This window comes from Oncorhynchus mykiss, chromosome 2 (assembly GCF_057628025.1).
Source record: "Oncorhynchus mykiss isolate SJ-2025 chromosome 2, ASM5762802v1, whole genome shotgun sequence".
In the NCBI taxonomy this organism is placed as follows: Eukaryota; Metazoa; Chordata; class Actinopteri; order Salmoniformes; family Salmonidae; genus Oncorhynchus; species Oncorhynchus mykiss.
The window spans coordinates 21,837,501-21,864,861 of record NC_143023.1 but is presented as its reverse complement, the minus strand read 5'-3'; the positions used below and the strand labels follow the sequence as shown (position 1 = coordinate 21,864,861).

The 27,361-nt window shown below is 44.4% G+C and overlaps 1 protein-coding gene across 4 annotated transcripts in view; it reads left to right on the top strand.

Moving 5' to 3' along the window:
- Positions 1 to 202: 202 nt before the first annotated feature.
- Positions 203 to 27,361, top strand: part of cadm4 (cell adhesion molecule 4) — a 217,318-nt gene continuing 190,159 nt past the window's right edge. For 2 of the 4 annotated variants that reach the window (XM_090192769.1, XM_090192772.1), the window contains exon 1: positions 203 to 568. In XM_090192769.1, the coding sequence (XP_090048895.1) occupies positions 325 to 568 (244 nt within the window). In that variant the 5' untranslated portion in view covers positions 203 to 324. The remainder of the gene's footprint in view (positions 569 to 27,361) is intronic. The other 2 variants (XM_090192783.1, XM_036942466.2) reach the window with 2 other exon arrangements.

Here is a 27,361-nt window from a genome sequence, read left to right as displayed (position 1 = left end):
TCATACATGTTGGCTTAACTATGCATGTTTTGTAAATACCTTTTATTTGGTAGACTGTTAATGCTTGTTATCAATCAGGTTTACAGTAGCCTACCTACATTGATTGATTGATATATATTGTAGCATGTTCCCTCCCTCTCCCCTTGTTTTCTAAACACACCCTCATCTTTATATACAATCCTCCACTTGCTCCTTGCTTCTTATTGGTCAGAGAACAGTTCCGAGTCCCGCCCTCTCTGCCTGCTTTTAAATATATTTAAGTAACCAAGAAAAACTGTCCAAACCACGGTCGTTTATTCACGTCAACGAGAAAAAAATGGGTGTATGTGTCTAGTAGTATGCAGTTTTTTTGTATGTAAAAAGACCCCAGCGAATGTTATTAAACAGAACCAGACACACTCCAGGCTTTATTCGCGGGTGAACCTGCAGGTTCACGTCACTTTGATTTCTCCAAGGAAGAGGAATATCAAAAAGAGATCAGCGGGACTATCAACGATGGCATTTACGGCGGTGTGGAACTACTGCGTTCCCTTGTCTGTCATCACTTTGCTATCTCTTGTGGGGACAGGTAAGAACGTTTTCTATTTGGGAATGATATAAAGAATGGGCTATCCGCTGGTTAAGAAAGACTCAGAAACGAGAGATTCATACTTTCTGTAGGGACTTGCACTGACCTTTGTTGACTATTCAAGTGGAAAGGAGTGCGTGACAATAACCTAAACATGCACCGCAGGCTATTTCGTCATGTAAATTATATATTTTGTCAGTGGATAGGACTGCCCGCAGCCTGCCTGGGACAGTGGTGATTGTGCATATGCGATTACGCGCCTCATGTGGTCTGTGAAGCTTTTTAAGACGGATGAGGTCTGTATCTCATTGAACACACATCGTTGATGTTTCACCTACACATCGATATATTGATGCTACATGGTAGCATGCTTTATTTTCTGTGTTTGGACAGGTAGTATTATATGCAGACATGCGTTGTTACGACCCCATATTGAAAACAAAAGTAAAAGCCATTGCCACCATTGTACCTTTTGGCCAGTGTTCCGATCTTATATGACATTTAATTGTACATTGCATCGCCATCATACGCCGTAACCTATACATCTTCCACTTCATCATTTGTATCGACAGAACATAGTTGGGATTGTATAGCTAGATATACGACTGTGCGCGCCATGCGCATAGGCTATGTAACCGCACAGTGTGAATATCGATTCAGCCACATGCCTGCTCATAACAAATACCGCAGCAGAGCAGAGAATCCCACTACTACCACACATTCTCTGTCCAGTCAGTCACTGCTGACAGCGTCCTCGGCAGAGTCATTTTGATGCCTGGGTTCTGGGGACAGATAGTCGCAGTGTGCTAGCCCAGTATCCCTAGCCTCATGTTCGTCTGATAGATTACTACGAATTTTCTGACATTCTCCACATGATGTGTTCTGGAAGCTTTGAGTTCTCAACACCTTATCAGCTGGTCTGATATCTATAAGTGTTGTATTGCAGAATGATCATAAAAGCCAGCCAGGCACCCTTAGGCAGTGCTGGAGGCTACTATTGTCCTCTCTCCCATGTATGTCTTTACCTAGGGATAGTCCCAACCTGTTCCGTTCGGTTCCCATAGGGACAGCCTATTTCATGCTCACCATCCCATGAGAAGTGCATGTGCTGCACACTGGAGATATGGATTAATGTCATCTCCAAGACAACTTGCTCTTTTTACTGCATGGCTTTGGTTTTGCCATCTGTTTGTATCCGAGAGGAATTGCTTTAGCTCAGCCTGCATCAATGTTTATTAGAATGAGTTACAATTCTCATGATTCTAACACAGGAATTAGAAGTGGGTTGTGTGGATAGTCTTGTTTTATAGGTTCCCATATAGTACCCATGAGCTATTACTAAGTTATATTACGCTGTAGTGTAGGCTGATGTCTTTATATTCAGTAATATTGATTATGCTTCTAGCAAGGCAGTGAATGGGTTAATATCTTGCTTCCATACTGTGTGTATTGTCACAGAGCGATGCTGTGCCTGCCGATGATGTCTACTGTTGAAGAAACATGAGTCTTTCCTATGTTACCCCTATGTATGTATTCCACAGCTGCTGCTCTATAGCCAAGAGAGGGAGAGAGAGAATGATGTTATATGCATGAGTGTGTTACTGTATGTGCATGTATCCTTTACTGGAGTAAGAGAGAAAGGTGTTTGTGCTGCTTACTGTGCAGGGTTTTGTCAGAGCTGCAGGCTGCCTTGGCTGGGGCCTGGTTGGTGATCACTGTCATTAATCAAGCCAGTGACAGGGCTGGGGGGGTGGGGAGTCAGCCGAGGGGTGTAAGGAATCATGACATGTAACGTGGTCAAGTTTATGGGGAGCTGGAATGGGGTAGGGAGATGGAGGAGAGCGATAGAAAGAGGGCGTTGGAGGAGAGGCAGAGCGGCAGTGAGGAGATGGAGCTGGAGAGATGGCTGGTTTTCAACACCCCTTCATCATGCAAATCAGGATGGAAATCAAGAAAACTAATTTAAAGGGGAGATGGAGGAGGGAGACGAGGGGAAGGGAGAAAAAGAGAGGCCCTCTGACTGTGGCAGAGAGTGAGATGGACGGATTGATTGGATGGATGAATAGACAGAGTGATGTAAAGACAGGGAGGCAGCCAGAGATGGCTACCTAAGAGGAGGAGAAAGAGAGGGACAGAAAGCGATGGGGAGAGAGAGAGAGAGATGATGAAGCAAAGCAGAGGCAAGGAGGACTTCACAGCGCGTGTCTGCTGGGCAAGCCTGAGGGACACACACACACACACACTGAGAGCTCTGTATCGGGGTTCTGGTGTGTGTGTGTGTGTGGGTGATCCGCTACAGCTGCAGGCCAAACTGCCAGAGCATCCCCAGAGCAAATCAAATCAAATGTTATTTGTCACATGTGCCAAACACAACACTGACCTTACAGTGAAATGCTTACTTACAAGCCCTTAACCAACAATGCTGTTTTAAGAAAAATACATTTTAAAAAAAGGAATAAAAGTACAAAATAATTAAAGAGCAACAGTAAAAGAACAATAGCTTGGCTATATACAGGAGGTGCTGGTACAGAGTCAATGTTAGTCCGGGGGGGGGGGGGGGGGGGCAATGCAAATGGTCCAGTTAGCCATTTGATTAGATGTTCAGGAGTTTTATGGCTTGGGGGTAGAAGCTGTTAAGAAGCCTTTTGGACCTAGACTTGGTGCTCTGGTACCGCTTGCTGTGCGGTAGCAGAGAGAACATTATATGACTAGGGTGGCTGGAGTCTTTGATCATTTTTAGGGCCTTCCTCTGACACCGACTGGTATAGTGGTCCTGGATGGCAGAAGCTTGGCCCCAGTGATGTACTGAGCCGTACACACTACCCTCAGTAGTGCCTTGCGGTCGGAGGCCGAGCTAGTTGCCATACTGCAGAGCTCCTACAGTGAGGGGAAAAAGTATTTGATCCCCTGCTGATTTTGTACGTTTGCCCACTGACAAAGAAATGATCAGTCTATAATTTTAATGGTAGGTTTATTTGAACAGTGAGAGACAGAATAACAACAAAAAAATACAGAAAACGCATGTCAAAAATGTTATAAATTGATTTGCATTTTAATGAGGGAAATAAGTATTTGACCCCTCTGCAAAACATGACTTAGTACTTGGTGGCAAAACCCTTGTTGGCAATTACAGAGGTCAGACGTTTCTTGTAGTTGGCCACCAGGTTTGCACACATCTCAGGAGGGATTTTGTCCCACTCCTCTTTGCAGATCTTCTCCAAGTCATTAAGGTTTTGAGACTGACGTTTGGCAACTCGAACCTTCAGCTCCCTCCACAGATTTTCTATGGGATTAAGGTCTGGAGACTGGCTAGGTGACTCCAGGACCTTATAATGTGCTTCTTCTTGAGCCACTCCTTTGTTGCCTTGGGTCATTGTAATGCTGGAATACCCATTCACGACCCGTTTTCAATGCCCTGGCTGAGGGAAGGAGGTACATGGCCCCGTCCATCGTACCTTTGATGCGGTGAAGTTGTCCTGTCCTGTTAGCAGAAAAACACCCCCAAAGCATAATGTTTCCACCTCCATGTTTGACGGTGGGGATGGTGTTCTTGGGGTCATAGGCAACATTCCTTCTCCTCCAAACACGGCGCTTTGAGTTGATGCCAAAGAGCTTCATTTTGGTCTCATCTGACCACAACACTTTCACCCAGTTGTCCTCTGAATCATTCAAATGTTCATTGGCAAACTTCAGACGGTCATGTATATGTGCTTTTTTGAGCAGGGGGACCTTGCGGGCGCTGCAGGATTTCAGTCCTTCACGGCGTAGTGTGTTACCAATTGTTTTCTTGGTGACTATGGCCCCAGCTGCCTTGAGATCATTGACAAGATCCTTCCATGTAGTTCTGATAAGATAATTTCCAATCCCAATGATAATAACTATCAACCAATAGCTCTGACCAATCCCAGAGGTTTGTTAGACCATGGGTATAATAATAATGAGTCAAAGACTCAGCTTATACAAAAGGTTAGTACAGTTTATTCAGAGAACGTTCTAAAGTCAAGAATACAAAACAATTCATTTTATACTGACTTCTCAAGCCCACACATTCACACAGCCATACACACACACACACACACACACACACACACACATACACACACATTCACACACATTCACACAGCCATACGCACACACATGTCCTGCTACCTAGCCGCGGGAGCTTTGTGACCTTGTTCTTGACACATACTCCCGGTTCTCTCCCAATCTCTAGTCAGGTCGGCACCAAGCTCAGACAGTCTGTGTTTATAATACCATAAAGACATATTGTCTTTACCCTAATTCTGACTTGGACTACACATTTATTGATTATGATTTTATACATTCTAATCACTTCCATACAATTCTATGTTTCAGGGCGGAATATTCTAATCATTCAATTAACAGATAATTCTCACCTAACAAGTTCTGAACTGATTTCTCATCGTTCTCATGATCATTGCAACTCCACGAGGTGAGATCTTGCATGGAGCCCCAGGCCGAGGGAGATTGACAGTTCTTTCGTGTTTCTTCCATTTGAGAATAATCGCACCAACTGTTGTCACCTTCTCACCAAGCTGCTTGGCGATGGTCTTGTAGCCCATTCCAGCCTTGTGTAGGTCTACAATCTTGTCCCTGACATCCTTGGAGAGCTCTTTGGTCTTGGCCATGGTGGAGAGTTTGGAATCTGATTGATTGCTTCTGTGGACAGGTATCTTTTATACAGGTAACAAGCTGAGATTAGGAGTACTCCCTTTAAGAGTGTGCTCCTAATCTTAGCTCGTTACCTGTATAAAAGACACCTGGGAGCCAGAAATCTTTCTGATTGAGAGGGGCTCAAACACTTATTTCCCTCATTAAAATGCAAATCAATTTATAACATTATTGACATGCGTTTTTCTGTTTTTTGTTGTTGTTATTCTGTCTCTCATTGTTCAAATAAACCTTCCATTAAAATTATAGACTGATCATTTCTTTGTCAGTGGGCAAACGTACAAAATCAGCAGTGGATCAAAATACTTTTTTCCCCTCACTGTAATACTGCTAATGCCACCTCTGCTGCTACCAGCACCACTACCACCACACTGCACCCCAGCCCGTCTGCTATTACTGCTGCTCCTATCACCTCTGGGCATTTAATCACCTCCATTTGTTTATGTGACTGCATGCAATGAGAGCCATCTGTTTGAACCCCTTGTCATCATGCATCTGGGCCATGGATCTGCTAAAGACCCTGGCGTTTGAAAAACGGTAGCAATTGGATGGACTCGGGGGGAGAAGATTTGAATACCAATTATTGTCGGTGTGCACGTACACATCCACATGCACCGAGTATAAATCAATGTCGGTGTGAGTCACCGTCTTATTCTGCCTTAAACACACTAACATATAGGGAAGCAGGCATGTACACACACACTGCAACTTCAGAGGACAGCTGACACAGTTTGATCAGGTTACTGTCTAATGCGAGAAGATGAGTGATTACGCAAGACACTGTCAGCCTGAGCTGTTTTTTTTATGCTTGTCAGGCATAGTTTGCATCATGTCAGAGCAGGATTCACTTGTGCTTTCTTCTAGATTACGCCGGAATCACTAGTTCAGCTCACCACTTTGTTCTTTAATGCATCGAAGAAGTCTTCAGCGTAAGCCAAGATTTTATCCTTTGATCCAAACCTTTGATAATTCTACTCCAAATAAAATAAGGTTGTCGACAATTGAATTAAAATAGTGGAACGTCCTCCTCTTCTCACAGAAGTGCCATAATAAAGTTCTTGAGCGATGCCAATGTTGGCATTTCTCTGTAATACATCCTTATTTCATGATTCCTCTCTAGTGGGACTACACAATGGGAAAATCAAACGTTGGCATACGGTGCTGGCGTGCCCGTCAAGTCAACATGATTGGGGCGATCCTCAGGTTTGTTTTGTATTCAGCCTGGCACGGCAGTATCACAGCAGTTTGATAAGCTGATTTAGTTTTAAGGCTATCTGCTGTCAAAACAGAAGCTCTGTCTTCTGCACTACGGAACACTGAAGGGATCAACTCATAAACACATTTGAGTGTGTCGCTTTTCACAAAGTCACAACGGTGAACGAGAGAGAGAGTGAGTTACGGAGCGTAATGTGGGTGAGTTTTATTCTTCCCTCCTTTGGTTTTATGGTTCCATTACTCATGGATTGAAGATTTCCTAGCTGACTGTAGTGCAGGTGATGCATTTAACTGTAATGATTCTCTCATTTCCAACTAGCCCACCGTCTCATCCATAACAATGGAGCTATGGAAATATGGGCAATATCTCAAGTCTTAAGTATATTCCTCTTAGTCTTTTCTCTCTTCCTCTGCACACTGATCAGAAGACACAGGATATGTGAAAGCAACATGGTAGAAGCCCATCAGGAATGTCTAGCTCATCAATGTCAGTGCAGACTGCAGAGGGAGGGAAGGAGAGGAAGAGAGGAAGCCACTTTGAGAGTATTGAGATGACTTGGCCTCTATCAGTCTTGGCCGTCGGTCACATGCCATAGTTCACTTCCTGTTTACTACTTACAGTAGCTGATCTGTCCGCAGTGAGAAGTCGACAGGATATAAATAGATTGTGGACACTGGCAATGGAAAGGCAGAAGGCAACCATGTTGATGATTTTAGTCGGATATCTCATTTGTTTCTTTTCAGTCCAACAAAATAAAAAATCTGGATTTGTGAGGGATTATTAAAAATATACAGTGCCTTGCGAAAGTATTCGGCCCCCTTGAACTTTGCGACCTTTTGCCACATTTCAGGCTTCAAACATAAAGATATAAAACTGTATTTTTTTGTGAAGAATCAACAACAAGTGGGACACAATCATGAAGTGGAACGACATTTATTGGATATTTCAAACTTTTTTAACAAATCAAAAACTGAAAAATTGGGCGTGCAAAAATATTCAGCCCCCTTAAGTTAATACTTTGTAGCAACACCTTTTGCTGCGATTACAGCTGTAAGTCGCTTGGGGTATGTCTCTATCAGTTTTGCACATCGAGAGACTGACATTTTTTCCCATTCCTCCTTGCAAAACAGCTCGAGCTCAGTGAGGTTGGATGGAGAGCATTTGTGAACAGCAGTTTTCAGTTCTTTCCACAGATTCTCGATTGGATTCAGGTCTGGACTTTGACTTGGCTATTCTAACACCTGGATATGTTTATTTTTGAACCATTCCATTGTAGATTTTGCTTTATGTTTTGGATCATTGTCTTGTTGGAAGACAAATCTCCGTCCCAGTCTCAGGTCTTTTGCAGACTCCATCATGTTTTCTTCCAGGATGGTCCTGTATTTGGCTCCATCCATCTTCCCATCAATTTTAACCATCCTCCCTGTCCCTGCTGAAGAAAAGCAGGCCCAAACCATGATGCTGCCACCACCATGTTTGACAGTGGGGATGGTGTGTTCAGCTGTGTTGCTTTTACGCCAAACATAACGTTTTGCATTGTTGCCAAAAAGTTCAATTTTGGTTTCATCTGACCAGAGCACCTTCTTCCACATGTTTGGTGTGTCTCCCAGGTGGCTTGTGGCAAACTTTAAACAACACTTTTTATGGATATCTTTAAGAAATGGCTTTCTTCTTGCCACTCTTCCATAAAGGCCAGATTTGTGCAATATACGACTGATTGTTGTCCTATGGACAGAGTCTCCCACCTCAGCTGTAGATCTCTGCAGTTCATCCAGAGTGATCATGGGCCTCTTGGCTGCATCTCTGATCAATCTTCTCCTTGTATGAGCTGAAAGTTTAGAGGGACGGCCAGGTCTTGGTAGATTTGCAGTGGTCTGATACTCCTTCCATTTCAATATTATCTCTTGCACAGTGCTCCTTGGGATGTTTAAAGCTTCAGAAATCTTTTTGTATCCAAATCCGGCTTTAAACTTCTTCACAACAGTATCTCGGACCTGCCTGGTGTGTTCCTTGTTCTTCATGATGCTCTCTGCGCTTTTAACGGACCTCTGAGACTATCACAGTGCAGGTGCATTTATACGGAGACTTGATTACACACAGGTGGATTGTATTTATCATCATTAGTCATTTAGGTCAACATTGGATCATTCAGAGATCCTCACTGAACTTCTGGAGAGAGTTTGCTGCACTGAAAGTAAAGGGGCTGAATAATTTAGCACGCCCAATTTTTCAGTTTTTGATTTGTTAAAAAAGTTTGAAATATCCAATAAATGTCGTTCCACTTAATGATTGTGTCCCACTTGTTGTTGATTCTTCACAAAAAAATACAGTTTTATATCTTTATGTTTGAAGCCTGAAATGTGGCAAAAGGTCGCAAAGTTCAAGGGGGCCGAATACTTTCGCAAGGCACTGTATATATATACATATATATTGACTTTATTGTTTAAAGCGGAAGGTCATTTAGAATAATTGACATCTCCTCAGAGAGTGCTAAACATGCTAATAATAACGGTGATTTACCTAAGCTGTCCTTATGACAAGTCTATGTCTGAGTAATTGGCTTTCCACCAACTTCTCTGGGAAGATGTTATGGTGAAGAGGAGATGTCAAGGACATCCTTATTTTCTGGCTCTCTCAGCCTGTCAATCAATCTGTTGTTTAATCTCCCGCTGAGTGTCTGCTCCTCTCTCCTCCCCAGCTTCTTGGTCAGTAAACTGACAGCCTTTTCTCATGTCCCTCTGTATGTTCTGACCTTCTGTCTCTTGGGCCGGTGCTCTTTATGTTCCTTACCTCTGTCCTTCTGTATGTTCTGACCTTCTGCCTCTTGGGCCGGTGCTCTTTATGTTCCTTACCTCTGTCCTTCTGTATGTTCTGACCTTCTGCCTCTTGGGCCGGTGCTCTTTATGTTCCTTACCTCTGTCCTTCTGTATGTTCTGACCTTCTGCCTCTTGGGCCGGTGCTCTTTATGTTCCTTACCTCTGTCCTTCTGTATGTTCTGACCTTCTGCCTCTTGGGCCGGTGCTCTTTATGTTCCTTACCTCTGTCCTTCTGTATGTTCTGACCTTCTGCCTCTTGGCCGGTGCTCTTTATGTTCCTTACCGCTGTCTGTGTGTCTGTTTTGCTGTTGAGACTGTGAAATCAGATCATCGATTCCCACTTCACCATCGCTTGACACCTTGTGTAGTATAGATGCTACTGCTGTGTGTTCTATGTGCGCCACACTCTTATGTGAAGGACATCGGAATTGAATTCAACAATAGCAAGAAACAGGGACAATGAGAGAACTAGGGAGTGGGAAAGAGAGAGAGAAACAGGACTAAAGAGAAAACAGGATATAGAGCTTGAAGAAGGGGAAGTCACAGGGGTGAACATTCCTTCCTATTGAGGACTTTGTTGCCATGATTCTGGGTAAACACCGCCCCCCTCCCCTTTGCCCCCCTTGCTTGTTTAACACCCTGTTCCACCCTGCTGACACCTGTCTCCGTGACTCCCGGATGACTCTGGCCTGGCACTAACACAGCGGGATGGAAGGCCCCCGGTAACACTGTAACCACAGTGATTGTACCCACTCAGACGGCGTTAGAGCCCTCGCCAGCCTTGATTGGATGATAGGAGCTGATTGAACTGAAAGGCCACCCGTCTCAAATTGGAGTGTTGAAACCTGGGTGCTGCTTGAGCAACGGAGCTAATACATGCCTCCCATTGCTTGATGAGGATGAAGAGAGAAGCAGACCGAAGCACGCCCGCTCACACACACACAGACACATGCACACACTTCAAATTACCTGTGATGAGTGGTTAGCCATCTTACATTGGAGTGTAAGGCACAACAGTGTAATGGGGCTAATACTGTCCCATCGTTAGCTCATGAGTACAGTCTGAGTACAGATTTTGAATGGGCTATATTAGGGGCTCCTCCAGGGTCAGGGGGATGAGAGAGACAGAGATTAGCCCAGGTGAGGCTTCCTCAGCAGGGCATGACAAGCAGACCAGTCCCCCTGAAGTCCGGCTCTGTTGGAGGTGGTTTATGCTGGGAAGGGAGAGGGTGATAAGAGAGGAGAAAGAGGAGAGTGTATATTGCTGCTTGCTGGGCCTGGGAAAGAGGAAAGCTGGGAAAGGAGGGAAGGAGCCCTGAGCGTACGTCACAGACCAGTGGAGCGGACCGGCTGAGAGTCGGGGTGAGAGACGGAGAGAGGAGTCCAACAAACGAGTGAATGATTGCAGGATTTGGAGTTGAAAATGGAAGGGTGGAGAAAGACAAGGAAGATGAATCTGCCAGAGCCTTTTTATTTTTATTGAACTTTTGTTTAACCAGGCAAGTCAGTTAAGAACACATTTTTATTTACAATGACAGACTACCAAAAGGCCTCCTGCAGGGGCTGGGATTAAAAATAAATGAAATAAAAAGATAGGACAAAACACACATCACGACAAGAGAGACAACACAACACCACATGAAGAGAGACCTAAGACAACAACATAGCATGGCAGCAACACATGACAACAGCATGGTAGCAACACAACATGACAACAACATGGTAGCAGCACAACATGGTAGCAGCACAACATGGCAGCAGCACAACATGGTAGCAGCACAAAACAGGGTACAAACATTATTGGGCACAGACAACAGCACAAAGGGCAAGAAGGTAGAGACAACAATACATCACGCGAAGCAGTCACAACTGTCAGTAAGAGTGTCCATGATTGAGTCTTTGAATGAAGAGATTGAGATAAAACTGTCCAGTTTGAATGTTTGTTGCAGCTCGTTCCAGTCGCTAGCTGCAGTGAACTGAAAAGACGAGCGACTCAACGATGTGTGTGCTTTGGGTACCTTTAACATAATGTGAATGGCAGAACGGGTGTTGTATGAGGAGGATGAGGGCTGCAGTAGATATCTCAGATAGGGGGGAGTGAGGCCTAAGAAGGTTTTATAAATATGCATCAACCAGTGGGTCTTGCAACGGGTATACAGAGATGACCAGTTTACAGAAGAGTGTAGAGTGCAGTGATGTGTCCTATAAGGAGCATTGGTGGAAAATCTGATGGCCGAATGGTAAAGAACATCTAGCCACTCGAGAGGTGTAAATCTGGAGGAAGAGAAGTAGAAAGAGGTGGAGAGATTAAGAACAGAGGTGTGACCACAGGCAATGTACAGAGATCCAAAGCTGCAGAGTGGAAAGAGGAGTGGGAGAGAGACACGATGGCCATGTAGAGAGGAGTGGGTGCTGTGTAGACTACGCAGAGAAAAGAGGCCATGAGCTCATTCTATACAACACACACACACACACAATGACATAGACTGTTGTCTGTCATTCTCTCAGGTCGCTATGCTCCCACTTACATAGTGTGTAGAACAGCACAGTAGTACTCAGCTTTCAGTATTAACCCCCCCACCCCCCTCTTCAAATGACTAAGATTTCCTCTTGAAATGACCTTCTCAGAACCCTCCCTGAACCCCCTCCGTAACACACACAGACACACACACAGCCATTCAGCAGCTTGCCATTTACCAGGAATTCTAATTCTTAATTATGGGATGTCTTGATGAGCTCTGGAAATGTTCAGTCTTTCTCTCTTTCTCTCTTAAAGACTGCCTTTCAAAGATATTTGTTGCTTTTTAAAACGGCGTATGGGGCACCGATATGAGTCATGAAGTCAGCCTTGTCTAAATCAGAGTTTGGAACATCGGAGCATCACAACGGGTAAATGAAGGTTGGGTTTTGGTTTGACGATGTCCATTGGCCCACTAACATAGGGTGAACAGCTGTGGTGATTACTCTCTATCCAATAGCATAGACAGTGAGACAGTCCTGCCCAGCAGCTCTGACTTTGTTTACATGAGACAACCCGTCTCACATGTTTTTACTTGAGAAATACTGCACAGAACACCTTAGTTAGATGTAAAATTGTGCAATGAAAACATCCTCTGCAAAAATGTCCAGATTAATTACAGATCTCTTGAGTTCTCTTACATTCATTCTGGGGATTTTGAGGGAAGTGAAATAGGCTTCCGTGTCTACAGTGTCTCATGGGGGACAAACATCATTAACCAAAAGCGGAATCGGTCAAGAAACACAACTCCAAAACTGAAATCTCATTTCTCTAATGAGCAACAGAAAAACACGTGCCGATCGGCTTGTTTAGTCATTCTTGAAGGGAAATCAGACTAACGTATTTAAAGGTCACTACAACACGTTTGAAAAGGTCTGCGATGAGGTCACCGTCTTAGAATGTCTCCCAATGCCCCCCGTCTCAGTGCAGACTCATATCTACTGTGAATCTGCCCGTTGGCTGCGGTTGTTTTTTTGTCTTGATGAAAGGAGTTTTTTAGGACTTGGATGAAACATTGATATTCCAGACGGATTATGTTCCTTATTCTGGCCAGCTAATTACGATAATGGCGATAATGAGTTGTTTGGCTCCTAATGTGTGTTTGAAGTGGGGGAGTTGCAGAAGAAAGTTTCTCAGTGGGCTTGTCATTATTAGCTGTTACCAACAGTGATGCTTTGTTTATCTGAGCTGTCCCATATGCTCTTTCAACAACAAGCATGTCTGTTGATTGCTAGATTCAGTGAAAAGGATAACTGCTGCCACTAGATCAAATACACAAGATTGAGCAATATGGTTCTGGAGGGAGGCCAGATAATTGTTGACTAGTGCTGAGCCGAAAAATCAAAATTTCAGTTATTTTTTTGTTTATTAACAGCGAATTGATAATAATATTTTAGTAAAGTAATTTGAATAAATTATGGTTAATAGTTGATCATCAGTAATGGGCAGTCACTACCATCATGGGACTTCTATTAATTGTTAGATCCTGTGTTATAGCATTCAACCCATATAATCACAACCGAAACCAAGCCGACCTCATTGTTGACACACACCCCTGGAACCTCTCTACAGTAGCATCGCTTTTTATCTCATGAACCACACCCAACTCTCTCTCTCAGCCTGAGACAACAGCTTTAGTGTCAGGAGTGAGCTTTGATCCGCTTCATTAGTAAACCGTAAACCACCATTAATTAGGGGCAATTAATTACCAGGATATGAAAACAATCCTCGGAAAGTTCGCCACACTTAAAGACCCCTAAGCGTTCCAGAAGAAAGAGAGGGGAGAGGGGCCAGAGAGGGAGAGACTCCAGTGAGGTGCTAAATGTTGCTGCGGGGAGATTTACCGAGATGATTTGCAGGGCTTTTTACAGATTCATAAGATCATCAATTCATGCAGTCCTTTGGATGAGAAAACAAAGCGGTGCGGGCCACCTGCGCAGAGGGAAGAAAGGATCTCTGGCTCCGATGGGAAGAGATGATCTCACCTCACAGTGGAACTCTCCTTTTTTAAAGGGAGAGACTGTTACGCTCTGAGAAGCGCGGCCGGCGCTAAGAAAACGGCCAAGCACCAGCGACCTTGAAGACGGGTTAGTGCTTGTTGAGTCTGTCACTAAGGACTCGTTTGTCAGGATGGTTAGAAGGTGATAAGCAGGTAGAGCTGGATTCACCTCATTTCAGTGAGTGTGGTGTGCTGTTCTCTGGGCTCTCTGTAGTTTGCAGTGGTGCATGGAGTGATAGATGTACCGCTGCCTGGCTCTGTGGCTGGATGCAGCCTCTCAGAGACGGTCCTGTGTGGCTGGATGCAGCCTCTCAGAGACAGTCCTGTGTGGCTGGATGCAGCCTCTCAGAGACGGTCCTGTGTGGCTGGATGCAGCCTCTCAGAGACGGTCCTCTGTGGCTGGATGCAGCCTCTCAGAGACGGTCCTGTGTGGCTGGATGCAGCCTCTCAGAGACGGTCCTGTGTGGCTGGATGCAGCCTCTCAGAGACGGTCCTGTGTGGCTGGATGCAGCCTCTCAGAGACAGTCCTGTGTGGCTGGATGCAGCCTCTCAGACGGTCCTGTGTGGCTGAAGATGCTGATATCTCCATGTTCATCTGAGAGGGTGTAATGGGAAAGGGAAAGGAGGATACCTAGTCAGTTGTACAACTGAATGCCTTCAACTGAAATGTGTCTTCGGCATTTAACCCAACCCCTCTGCAGACACGCCTGGGCCCTCTCCCTAGCCTCTCTCTCTGTCTGGCAGGACAGGACAGTCACACAGCCTAACAGACGGGCCTGGGCCCTCTCTTCTCCCTAGCCTCTCTCTCTGTCTGGCAGAACAGGACAGGACAGTCACACAGCCTAACAGACGTGCCTGGGCTCTCTCCTCTCCCTAGCCTCTCTCTCTGTCTGGCAGAACAGGACAGGACAGTCACACAGCCTAACAGCGAGCCAGCCATTGATATTGAGGTGATTCGACAGAGAGGTCCCAGATATGGACGTTAGTCAGCACAGCCAGAACCACAGGCAGAACATTGGAACGGTTGCCTACTCTGCCTTGTTGGGGAAATGGAAAATGAAAATGAACAGGCTTGTTGTGGCCAATGGATTTCAATGGAAAGAGTCCACGAAGGGACTGGTATTCTAGTTGGTATTCATGTCTGTTCCATGGACACGCCTTGTTATAGGCCTGTTATGTGTACTGGTCTCCTCTCTCCACAATAGCTTAGCACTCAGTGTGAAACAATACAATGCCCTTGCATTTAGTGTCAAAGATCCATGATGGCAGATAGTGTTGCCCCCAAAATGTCCTACTGTGACCTTTTTGTTGATCAGATCATGTAGAAGTCCCTCCACTAAGTCTGGCCTACTTTTATATGCAATTCCATGGCTTGTGGAGATGGATTTGAGTGGTGTTGAGGGGAACGTGATTAATGGGCTTACACAGAAAATTAAAAACAAACATAAAACATTGGTAATTAAAAACCAGGTTGATCCCCAAAGATGGGTGATGGATAAATCATTTTGCAATGTGGCAGGCACTGTGGAGGACACACACACACACACACACACACACACTCTCCCGGAGAGACCTTGGATTTTGCTGAAGAATTTACTTGAATTAGTTTGGGCTGAAATTTTCTCTGCACAGTTCAAATGTCAGGCCACATACGGGCCTTTTCTGATGAGCTTCTAAGGATGATGTATCAGACGGGAGGAACACACCTGGTGCAGCTCGTCAATGTACTTAAACCCATCTTCTTTCTCTCTGTTTTCCTTGTAGCTTGGCATACCTTTCTCTCTGTTTTCCTTGTAGCTTGGCATACCTTTCTCTCTGTTTTCCTTGTAGCTTGGCATACCTTTCTCTCTGTTTTCCTTGTAGCTTGGCATACCTTTCTCTCTGTTTTCCTTGTAGCTTGGCATACCTTTCTCTCTGTTTTCCTTGTAGCTTGGCATACCTTTCTCTCTGTTTTCCTTGTAGCTTGGCATACCTTTCTCTTCCCTTTGTCCTCGTTCAGAACCTGTTTCTCTCTTTTCATGTCTTTTCTTTTTTTCATTTACATGAATCCCTCTCTTTTCCCCCTCATTATTTCAATGTCTCTATCTCTTTCACTCACTCACTCACTCACTCACTCACACACACACACACACACACACACACACACACACACACACACACACACACACACACACACACACACACACACACACACACCCCTACCCCAGAGTGGCGAAGGCCCAGAAGTGATTAAGTGGTATTGTGTGTACTCACCACAGACTGTCAATAGCTTTCATTGCCACCTCTCTATCCCCTCCCCTTGTCAGTCCATCTCCATCCCAGCAGTGCACTTCTGTGACAATAGCCACACACACACACACACACACACACACACACACACACACACACACACACACCTCAATCATCAGGCAGTGGTGTGTGTATTTAGCAGCCGCACAATGGTTGAATCAGAGCCGATCAGCAGGATACAGGCTCCCCAGTTAAAAGGGAATGAGGGAGGGAAGGAGGGCAGACAGATTTCGGCAGGGGGACGTTTGCTACCTCGGTAGCCCCACTGTTTGGTGATTGATCTCTTGGCCGCCATCCTCCATCGTCTCCCCGATCTCTCCCCCCGCCACACTCTCTCCCTCCTCCCCTCTCTGATTCTGACCCTGGGATACAGGGATGTGATGGCCAGGTGTGTTGGGAAGGTTTGACTGGGCCCAGGTGGCCAGCATCAACGCCTGTGGTGTTGCTTTCCCTCCTCATTTGCATAGAGAAAATGTGTTTTGCAGCCCTCTTTGTCTTTTCCCTGTCTATGTTATTGTTTTATTTTGGATCTCTTTCTTTCTCTCTCTCTCTGTTTCTCTCTCTTTCTCTCTCTTTCTCTCTCTCTCTCTTTGTTTCTCTCTCTTTGTTTCTCTCTCTTTCTCTCTGTCTCTCTCTCTTTGTTTCTCTCTCTCTCTGTCCCTCTCTGTTTCTCTCTGTCTCTCTCTGTCTCTCTCTCTCTTTCTCTCACACTCTCCCTCTCTCTCTTTCTATTTTGCAGTTGCTCTAGCTTACCCTCCACATCTCTCTTGCACAGGGCTTGCTGAACTCTGCATTTTCCTGTGCTGTGCTGCACTTCTCAAATTAGATATTTCCCCCATTGGCATTCCCTTTTGAGACCCTATATACCTCCATCCCTCTGCTTTCATTTACCTCTCCTATACTCCCTCGCTTCCAACCAACCCCTCTTTTCCTCTCCTGCTTTCTCCCCATCCATCTTTCTCTCCATCTCCTCTATCCGCTAAGTCTGAATGAAAGCGGATGGAAGCTCTTATTTACAGCAGAGGGGAAGTTTAGCTCCGTTTATAAACATTCATTTTTAATTCATCTTTCTCCGCAGCCCAAACCGGAATGATGTTGTGGAGAAACAAACCAACCAATCTGTCTGATCTGATACACTTTTCTGTCTTTATTTCCTCTACCCTTTCCTCCCTCCCTTCTCAACGGCTCTTTTCTCTCTCCTTTCCTCCCTCCCTTCTCAACAGCTCTTTTCTCTCTCCTTTCCTCCCTCCCTTCTCAACGGCTCTTTTCTCTCTCCTTTCCTCCCTCCCTTCTCAACGGCTCTTTTCTCTCTCCTTTCCTCCCTCCCTTCTCAACGGCTCTTTTCTCTCTCCTTTCCTCCCTCCCTTCTCAACGGCTCTTTTCTCTCTCCTTTCCTCCCTCCCTTCTCAACGGCTCTTTTCTCTCTCCTTTCCTCCCTCCCTTCTCAACGGCTCTTTTCTCTCTCCTTTCCTCCCTCCCTTCTCAACGGCTCTTTTCTCTCTCCTTTCCTCCCTCCCTTCTCAACGGCTCTTTTCTCTCTCCTTTCCTCCCTCCCTTCTCAACGGCTCTTTTCTCTCTCCTTTCCTCCCTCCCTTCTCAACGGCTCTTTTCTCTCTCCTTTCCTCCCTCCCTTCTCAACGGCTCTTTTCTCTCTCCTTTCCTCCCTCCCTTCTCAACGGCTCTTTTCTCTCTCCTTTCCTCTCCTCCCGTCTACTCCATCTTTCATTCTGTTTATATTAGATCTTAATCTGTTATATATGGCCATCTATACTGAACAAAAATATAAATGCAACATGCAACAATTTCAACGATCGGGCTGATTGAAATAAATTGATTAGGCCCTGATCTATGAATTTCACATGACTGGGAATACAGATATAACAGATATACAGATATAATACTAATATAACCCACAATCAGGTGTCAATCCTCTCAATTACTTTCCTTTCTCTCGCTCACACTTACACACACACACACACACACACACACACACACACACACACACACACACACACACACACACACACACACAGCCATTGTCTCAACGCATCTTTTTTGGGGGTTGTTCAATTAAGAAAGAGGGCCCTATAGCGTTCAGCACTCTAGGCAATCACTACGGGCTGCAGCTAACGGTGTGCTCTGCTAACGGTGTGCTCTGCTAACGGTGTGCTCTGCTAACGGTGTGCTCTGCTAACGGTGTGCTCAGCTAACGGTGTGCTCAGCTAACGGTGTGCTCTGCTAACGGTGTGCTCTGCTAACGGTGTGCTCTGCTAACGGTGTGCTCTGCCAACGGTGTGTGCTCTGCTAACGGTGTGTGCTCTGCTAACGGTGTGCTCTGCTAACGGTGTGCTCTGCTAACGGTGTGCTCAGCTAACGGTGTGCTCAACCACTCATGAAATGATGTGAATGGCTGCGGGTGGGAGAGTGGAGCTCTGCCTTGCAGCCACCCTGACAATTACACAGCTGTACCTAACTGCATAGCCCTGCCATTCAGATGCCCAGGTCCTCTCTCTCTCTCTCTCTCTCTCTTTCACTCACTCACACTCACACTCCACTCCACAATCTCACACACATTGTAATCTAAATCACACAAATAAATTGTTTTTATTTTTCACACACATATTATACTACGCTTTCACCTTCACACACGTGCACACTCATTCACACACGTGCACACTCATTCACACATGTGCACACTCATTCACACACGTGCACACTCATTCACACACGTGCACACTCATTCACACACGTGCACACTCATTCACACACGTGCATGCGCACAAACACATCCACACACAAGGCAAAATACATAGGTACAGAAACTCATGTGAACGCAGACATACATTCGTTCATGAACATGCTTACACCCTCACACAGGTTCATATACTAGTGATGAGCAATTAACTGAGCAATTACCCGAAACATATTCGCCCATGCAGAGATGCTCCATTTAACCTAACCCCCCCCCCACACACACACACACACCTATGCATTTACATGTACAGGATTCATAAGGATCTTTGAAATGAGCTGAGCTTAGAAGGCAGGAAGAGATTAACTTCTGTGGATTTAATACATCCGCCCTATTTCACCTCCCTCACCAACTACCTTTCAATCTCATCTATTCCCCTCTATCTTTTATTCATCTCTTTATCTCTCAGCCTATCCATATTTCTCTCTTGCTCTCCTCTTCCTCAGAATTTACCACCACAGCTTTCTTTTGCTCAGTGTCGGTAACAAAACATTTTTTTTTTTCAAGCCTCTGTCTCTCTCTCTCTCTCTCTCTCTCTCTCTCCGGCCTCTTTCAGAAGTTGGACTTGGCAGTGGGTGTGAGGAGAGGAAGACAGAGAGAGGGGGGGATAGGGAGGAAGGAGGTGGTCCCTGTGGGCTGAGGGGTAAAGCTGTAAAGCGAGTGGGAAACACGTCTGCTGGCTTTAGATTCATCTTATTAATTGCTCTTGTGAAATTTCAGGTTGTGACACACTTGTTATTGCTTTGTATTATTAATAAAAGCATAAGGGGAGATAGGAGGAGGGAGATTGGGGGATGGGGAGACGGGGATGGGGGAGATTGGGGGAGGTAGGAGGAGGGGGACGGGGATGGGGGAGATTGGGGGAGATGGGGGGGGATGGATGGGATGGGGGAGATGGGGGGATGGGGGAGGACGGGGACGCGGAGGTAGGAGGAGGGGGACGGGGAGGTAGGAGGAGGGGGACGGGGAGGTAGGAGGAGGGGGACGGGGATGGGGGAGATAGGAGGGATAGAATCAATACACAGGCTTAGGAAGGAAATTAAAAGTGGCGAGAGGACAGAATGGGACAGGCTTGGTGGGGCGGTTGGCAGGTAACGTTATTAGTAGCGTCTGGGTTAATGACTGTTATTTTACAGGAAGGAAAGAGAATATCACCATGCAACACAATGCTCTGTAATTGGCAGTGTGATTGGACCGTTGCTAGCTCAGCTGATTTCAAACAAAGCTGTTTTTCCAACCGAAAACAATGGACAGAATATGACTGTCTTTAGTCGACAAAAGAAAATGGGCTCTCTGGGTTCTCTCTCTCTCTACCTCTCTACCTCTACCTCTCTCGCTCTACCTCTACCTATCTACCTCTCTTTCTCTACCTCTCTCTCTACCTCTACCTCTCTCTCTACCTCTCTACCTCTACCTCTCTCTCTCTACCTCTCTACCTCTCTCTCTCTACCTCTACCTCTCTTTCTCTTTCTCTCTACCTTTCTCTCTCTCTACCTCTCTACCTCTACTTCTCTCTTTCTACCTCTACCTCTCTACCTCTACCTCTCTCTACCTCTCTAGCTCTACCTCTCTCTCTACCTCTACCTCTCTCGCTCTACTCTCGCTCTACCTCTCTCTCTACCTCTCTCTCTCTCTACCTCTACCTCTCTCTACCTCTACCTCTCTCTCTCTCTACTTCTCTCTCTCTACCTTTCTACCTCTACCTCTCTCTCTACTTCTCTCTCTACTTCTCTACCTCTACCTCTCTCTCTACCTCTCTAAAAGGACGGTTTACAATAAGGTGCACTAGTAATTTGCAGTGTGTCCAGGTGTTAAGACTGGTGTACATTCAACTGTAATAGCATGTATCTGCAAAATTAAAGTAACCCAAATGTAAGTTTTCAATGTTTTCTCTTTTCACTGCTACTCACCACATTGCGTCAGAACGTTCATCGTTGGATCATGGATGAAACAATGTTTGACCATTAGAGATCAATAGAAGAGTACATACACACTGTAGTGCAGTCAGTCGATTTCATTCAAATGCTTTATTCCATACCACGCTGCCTCCTTCAGCGATACAGTGTCTTCTGTTCATAGATACTCGTGCTTTACTTGAATTCAACCTGTTATTGCTTTCGAGATTCAATATTTACATTTAACGAGCGCTGTATCTGGAAGTGACTTTCGTTCAATTATGTCGTGTGTGTCTCGCCATGTAAACATGCAGGAGAGATGTAATTCTATTTAATAGCCACATCTCTGGGATGGAGGACAGGAATAGATAGAGTGAGACAGGCAGAGGATAGATGAGTGCTGCGCGAGAGGCCTTAGTGATCTAATTGCAGCTAGACAGCTACCATGTCTGTTTTCTCTGTCCAACTTTTCTCAGTTTCTCCATCTCATCTGTCTCTTCCACGGTTACACCAACGATGATAAAGACGCCGATAATGATGAGGATGAATGAACTGGCTGTGACACACACACACACACACACACGTGTAAACTCTCTCATACACACGTATCTACACACCAACTGGTCCCATGGTTAGTAAAACAGAGAGGGTAATGGGTGTGGATGCAGCTCTGTGGAGATTAATCTGTGCTGCGTAGACGTGACCCACTTTATTTGAAGTGGAGAGGCATCCGTTATTATCCCAATTCATCACCATTAGGCCTTGGCTCCCCTGCTGTTAAACACACACACTGCTAACCAGTCCCCGGGACACACACGATCACACACGATCACACACGATCATACACGATCATACACACACAATCCCCTAGGGAAGCATGGGCAAAAGCCTGGGCAAAAGCCTGGGCAGGAGGGAAAGGTGAGAGGGATCAATGTTTTTACACACAGATATGTGGGTATAGGCTGCATATTGGCAGTGATGTTGTGTGTGTAGGTGGAAGGGAATGGTGAGTGTAATGACTTTGTGGGGTTGGATGAGGGGAATGAACCATGGGGGATGAACCATGGGGGATGAACCATGGGGGATGAACCATGGGGGATGAACCATGGGGGATGGACCATGGGGGATGGATGGGGAAAGAGGAAAGAATGAAGGAAAGAGAGATTGGTTGGAGGGAGGGAGGGGAACAGTGGGAGAAAAGAGAGATTGGTTGGAGGGAGGGAGGGGAACAGTGGGAGAAAAGAGAGATTGGTTGGAGGGAGGGAGGGGAACAGTGGGAGAAAAGAGACATTGGTTGGAGGGAGGGAGGGGAACAGTGGGAGAAAATAGAGATTGGTTGGAGGGAGGGAGGGGAACAGTGGGAGAAAAGAGAGAATGGAGGGAGGGAGGGGAACAGTGGGAGAAAAGAGACATTGGTTGGAGGGAGGGAGGGAGGGGAACAGTGGGAGAAAAGAGACATTGGTTGGAGGGAGGGAGGGGAACAGTGGGAGAAAAGAGAGAATGGAGGGAGGGAGGGGAACAGTTGGAGAAAAGAGAGATTGGTTGGAGGGAGGGAGGGGAACAGTGGGAGAAAAGAGACATTGGTTGGAGGGAGGGGAACAGTGGGAGAAAAGAGAGATTGGTTGGAGGGAGGGAGGGGAACAGTGCGAGAAAAGAGAGATTGGTTGGAGGGAGGGAGGGGAACAGTGGGAGAAAAGAGAGATTGGTTGGAGGGAGGGAGGGGAACAGTGGGAGAAAAGAGAGATTGGTTGGAGGGAGGGAGGGGAACAGTGGGAGAAAAGAGAGATTGGTTGGAGGGAGCGAGGGGAACAGTTGGAGAAAAGAGACAGATCCCACTAAGCATTTACCGTCAGGTAACGTCTTTCGGACGTTTGTATTTGTCCCGGACTTGATTTCAACGTCCATGGATGTTGATTTAAAAAATAATAATAATAATCTAAACCAATAATAGACATCTATGTTTCACAAGTTTGGAAAGCAGAGTACAGTGTACAGTAAATAAAAGTATAGTGCAGTACTCTAATGTAGTCTACGCTACTGAACAAAACTGTACTCTACTGATTTTACCTTACTGTAATGTACTGTACTTTACTGAATGAAACTCTACTGTATTCTACTGTACTCTACTGATTTTACCTTACTGTACTGTAATGTACTGTACTTTACTGAATGAAACTCTACTGTATTCTACTGTACTCTACTGAATGAAACTCTACTGTACTCTACTGAATGAAACTACTGTATTCTACTCTACTGAATTAAACTCTACTGTATTCTACTGTACTCTACTGAATTAAACTCTTTTGTATTCTACTGTACTCTACTGAATGAAATTCTACTGTACCCTACTGAATGAAACGCTACTGTACTTTACTAAATTAAACTTTACTGTATTCTACTGTACTCTACTGAATTAAACTCTACTGTATTCTACTGTACCCTACTGAATGAAACGCTACTGTACTTTACTAAATTAAACTTTACTGTACTCTACTGAATTAAACTCTACTGTATTCTACTGTACTCTACTGAATTAAACTCTACTGTATTCTACTGTACCCTACTGAATTAAACTCTACTGTGGCCTACTCTACTGAAAAAAACTTGACTGTCCTGTACCATACCCTACTGTGCTCTATAATGTATTATAAACTGGGTGGTTTGAGCCCTGAATGCTGATTGGCTGACAGGTATACCTGATTGGTATACCACGGGTATGACAACATTTATTTATATAATGCTCTAATTACATTGTTAACCCGTTTATAATAGCAATAAGGTACCTCAGGGTTTGTGTTATATGGCCAATATACCACGGCCAAGTGCTGTGTCCAGGCACTTTGCATTGTGTTGTGCATAAGAACAGCCCTTAGCCGTGGTATATTGGCCATATACCACACCACCTCGGGCCTTATTGCCTAACTAATCTGCCATACTGTAACGTGATGTTCAAACTTGTAAAACTGCTTAGACGTCTATGATTCTTTCAGATTGGATATGGTCCACACCGACCAAATTTGTACTTGTTTGGGGGTGGAGCTCATTAGAATAATGTTTGTTTTAACTTTTACACTTTGGTCATACAGCAGACGCTCTTATCCAGAGCGACTGACATTCAGTGCATTCAACTAAGGTAGATAAACAACAACATATCACAGTTATAGCAAGAAAATAAAAACATCTGTTACCGTTACTGAGAATGTTATTGCAGTTGAAGTGTTCTGTTGGTTGAATGTCATTGCTGCCAGTATTAAAGCTTTTGAAAAAGCTCACATAAGTGCATGTGACAGATTGGCTCAATAATAAATATTCTGTTGCAGTCTTCAGTTGGCTCCTCTTTCCTATATTGTTGTGATATAATGCTTACTTCATTGAGAATGTACAGTACCAGCCAAACGGTTGGACGCACCTACATATCCAGGATTTGTCTTTATTTTTATTTCTACATTGTAGAATAATAGTGAGGACATCAACACTATGAAATAACACATATGGAATCATGTAATAACCAAAATAAGTGTTAAACAAATCAAAATATATTTTATATTTGAGATTCTTCAAAGTAGCCATCCTTTGCCTTGATGACAGCTTTGCACACTCTTGGCATTCTCTCAACCAGCTTCACCTGGAATGCTTTTTCAACAGTCTTGAAGGAGTTCCCACATATGCTGAGCACTTGTTGGCTGCTTTTCCTTCACTCTGCAGTCCGACTCATCCCAAACCATCTAAATTGGGTTGAGGTCAGGTGATTGTGGAGGCCAGTAAAAATAAAGAAAAACCCTTGAATGAGTAGGTTTATTTTTGTATTTTTTTGTGTATTATTTTTAACCTTTTATTTAACTAGGCAAGTCAATTAAGAACAAATTCTTATTTACAATGACGGTCTACAGTACGTGGGTCCAAACGTTTGACTGGTACTGTATGTGCAGTTGAAATTTGTGGATAGAATCAATGACTGAAAAATATATTTTCAATGTTGTTAAGTTATGTTTTTAAATGTCCACATAAGACGTCTTTTCAACATCCATATAAGACATCTCTTAAAAGACATCTTTTTGACATCCATATAAGAGATCTCTTAAAAGACATCTTTTCGACATCCATTTAAGACATCTTTTCGACATCCATATAAGACATCTCTTAAAAGACATATTTTCGACATCCATATAAGACATCTCTTAAAAGACATCTTTTCCACATCCATTTAAGACATCTCTTAAAAGACATATTTTCCACATGCATTTAAGACATCTCTTAAAAGACATCTTTTCGACATCCATATAAGACATCTCTTAAAAGACATCTTTTCGACATCCATATAAGAGATCTCTTAAAAGACATATTTTCGACATACATTTAAGACATCTCTTAAAAGACATATTTTCGACATCCATATAAGACATCTCTTAAAAGACATCTTTTCGACATCCATATAAGAGATCTCTTAAAAGACATCTTTTCGACATCCATATAAGAGATCTCTTAAAAGACATATTTTCGACATACATTTAAGACATCTCTTAAAAGACATATTTTCGACATCCATATAAGACATCTCTTAAAAGACATCTTTTCGACATCCATATAAGAGATCTCTTAAAAGACATCTTTTCGACATCCATATAAGAGATCTCTTAAAAGACATCTTTTCGACATCCATTTAAGACATCTCTTAAAAGACATCTTTTCGACATCCATATAAGACATCTCTTAAAATACATCTTTTCGACATCCATTTAAGACATCTCTTAAAAGACATCTTTTCGACATCCATTTAAAGCACCTTTTTGATGTCCGTATAAGATATATTTTACCTATTTTAAATACATATTTTCAATGTCCGCAAAAATTACTTATTTTAACATTTCACTCAACACCTTATTGTCTTTTCAACATACTTTTGCTTCCTGGGTGATAGCATTTGAGCCAGAGACCAGAAATGATTAGAATTACCAACAGTATCCCCTTAATTACTGAGAGAATGAGCGAGGGAGAGAGGGCAAGGGATGAGAGGATGTCAGAGGTTATGAGATGCATAAGGTGTGTGTGCAGGGAGAAACATTTAACCTGAGTAGGAAATTAGTGAGAATGGGTGAAAGAAAGAGCACGAAGAGAGAGAAGGAGAAAGAGAGATTCCGATTGAATTTAATCCTTGTGGGGATCTAACAGTGAGTTATTTTGGGGTGAGAGAGGGAAAAAGGAGAAGGATTACATCTGTAAGTCATTTTAATGATGTCTCTTGCACCATTAGGGCCTGAGCCAACAGGCCAAACAGGCCAAACAAACACACTGTCATTAGAATGGGAATGGACTTGGTCTCACGTAGTGCAGTACTCAGAAAATACCTTTGGATGTAATTAATGGTTGTGGCCTTCATCAGTAGACACAGGAGGAAATGAGAAGATAGCAACTATGCTGAGACTCCTGGAGTGATGATGTTGATGATGGCCTCGGTTTTTCTAATGACTGCCTTGCCTGGTTCACCAACTACTTTGCAGACAGAGTTCAGTGTGTCAAATCGGAGGGCATGTTGTCCGGTCCTCTGGCAGTCTCTATGGGGGTGCCACAGGGTTCAATTCTCGGGCCGACTCTTTTCTCTGTATATATCAATGATGTTGCTCTTGCTGCGGGCGATTCCATGATCCACCTCTACGCAGACGACACCATTCTGTATACTTCCGGCCCTTCCTTGGACACTGTGCTATCTAATCTCCAAACGAGCTTCAATGCCATACAACACTCCTTCCGTGGCCTCCAACTGCTCTTAAACACTAGTAAAACCAAATGCATGCTTTTCAACCGTTCGCTGCCTGCACCCGCACGCCCGACTAGCATCACCACCCTGGATGGTTCCGACCTAGAATATGTGGACATCTATAAGTACCTAGGTGTCTGGCTAGACTGTAAACTCTCCTTCCAGACTCATATCAAACATCTCCAATCTAAAATCAAATCTAGTCGGCTTTCTATTCCGCAACAAAGCCTCCTTCACTCACGCCGCCAAACTTACCCTAGTAAAACTGACTATCCTACCGATCCTCGACTTCGGCGATGTCATCTACAAAATAGCTTCCAATACTCTACTCAGCAAAATGGATGCAGTTTATCACAGTGCCATCCGCTTTGTTACTAAAGCACCTTATACCACCCACCACTGCGACCTGCATGCTCTAGTCGGCTGGCCCTCGCTACATATTCGTCGCCAGACCCACTGGCTCCAGGTCATCTACAAGTCCATGCTAGGTAAAGCTCCGCCTTATCTCAGTTCACTGGTCACGATGGCAACACCCACCCGTAGCACGCGCTCCAGCAGGTGTATCTCACTGATCATCCCTAAAGCCAACACCTCATTTGGCCGCCTTTCGTTCCAGTTCTCTGCTGCCTGTGACTGGAACGAATTGCAAAAATCGCTGAAGTTGGAGACTTTTATCTCCCTCACTAACTTCAAACATCTGCTATCTGAGCAGCTAACCGATCGCTGCAGCTGTACATAGTCTATCGGTAAATAGCCCACCCAATTTACCTACCTCATCCCCATACTGTTTTTATTTATTTACTTTTCTGTTCTTTTGCACACCAATATCTCTACCTGTACATGACCATCTGATCATTTATC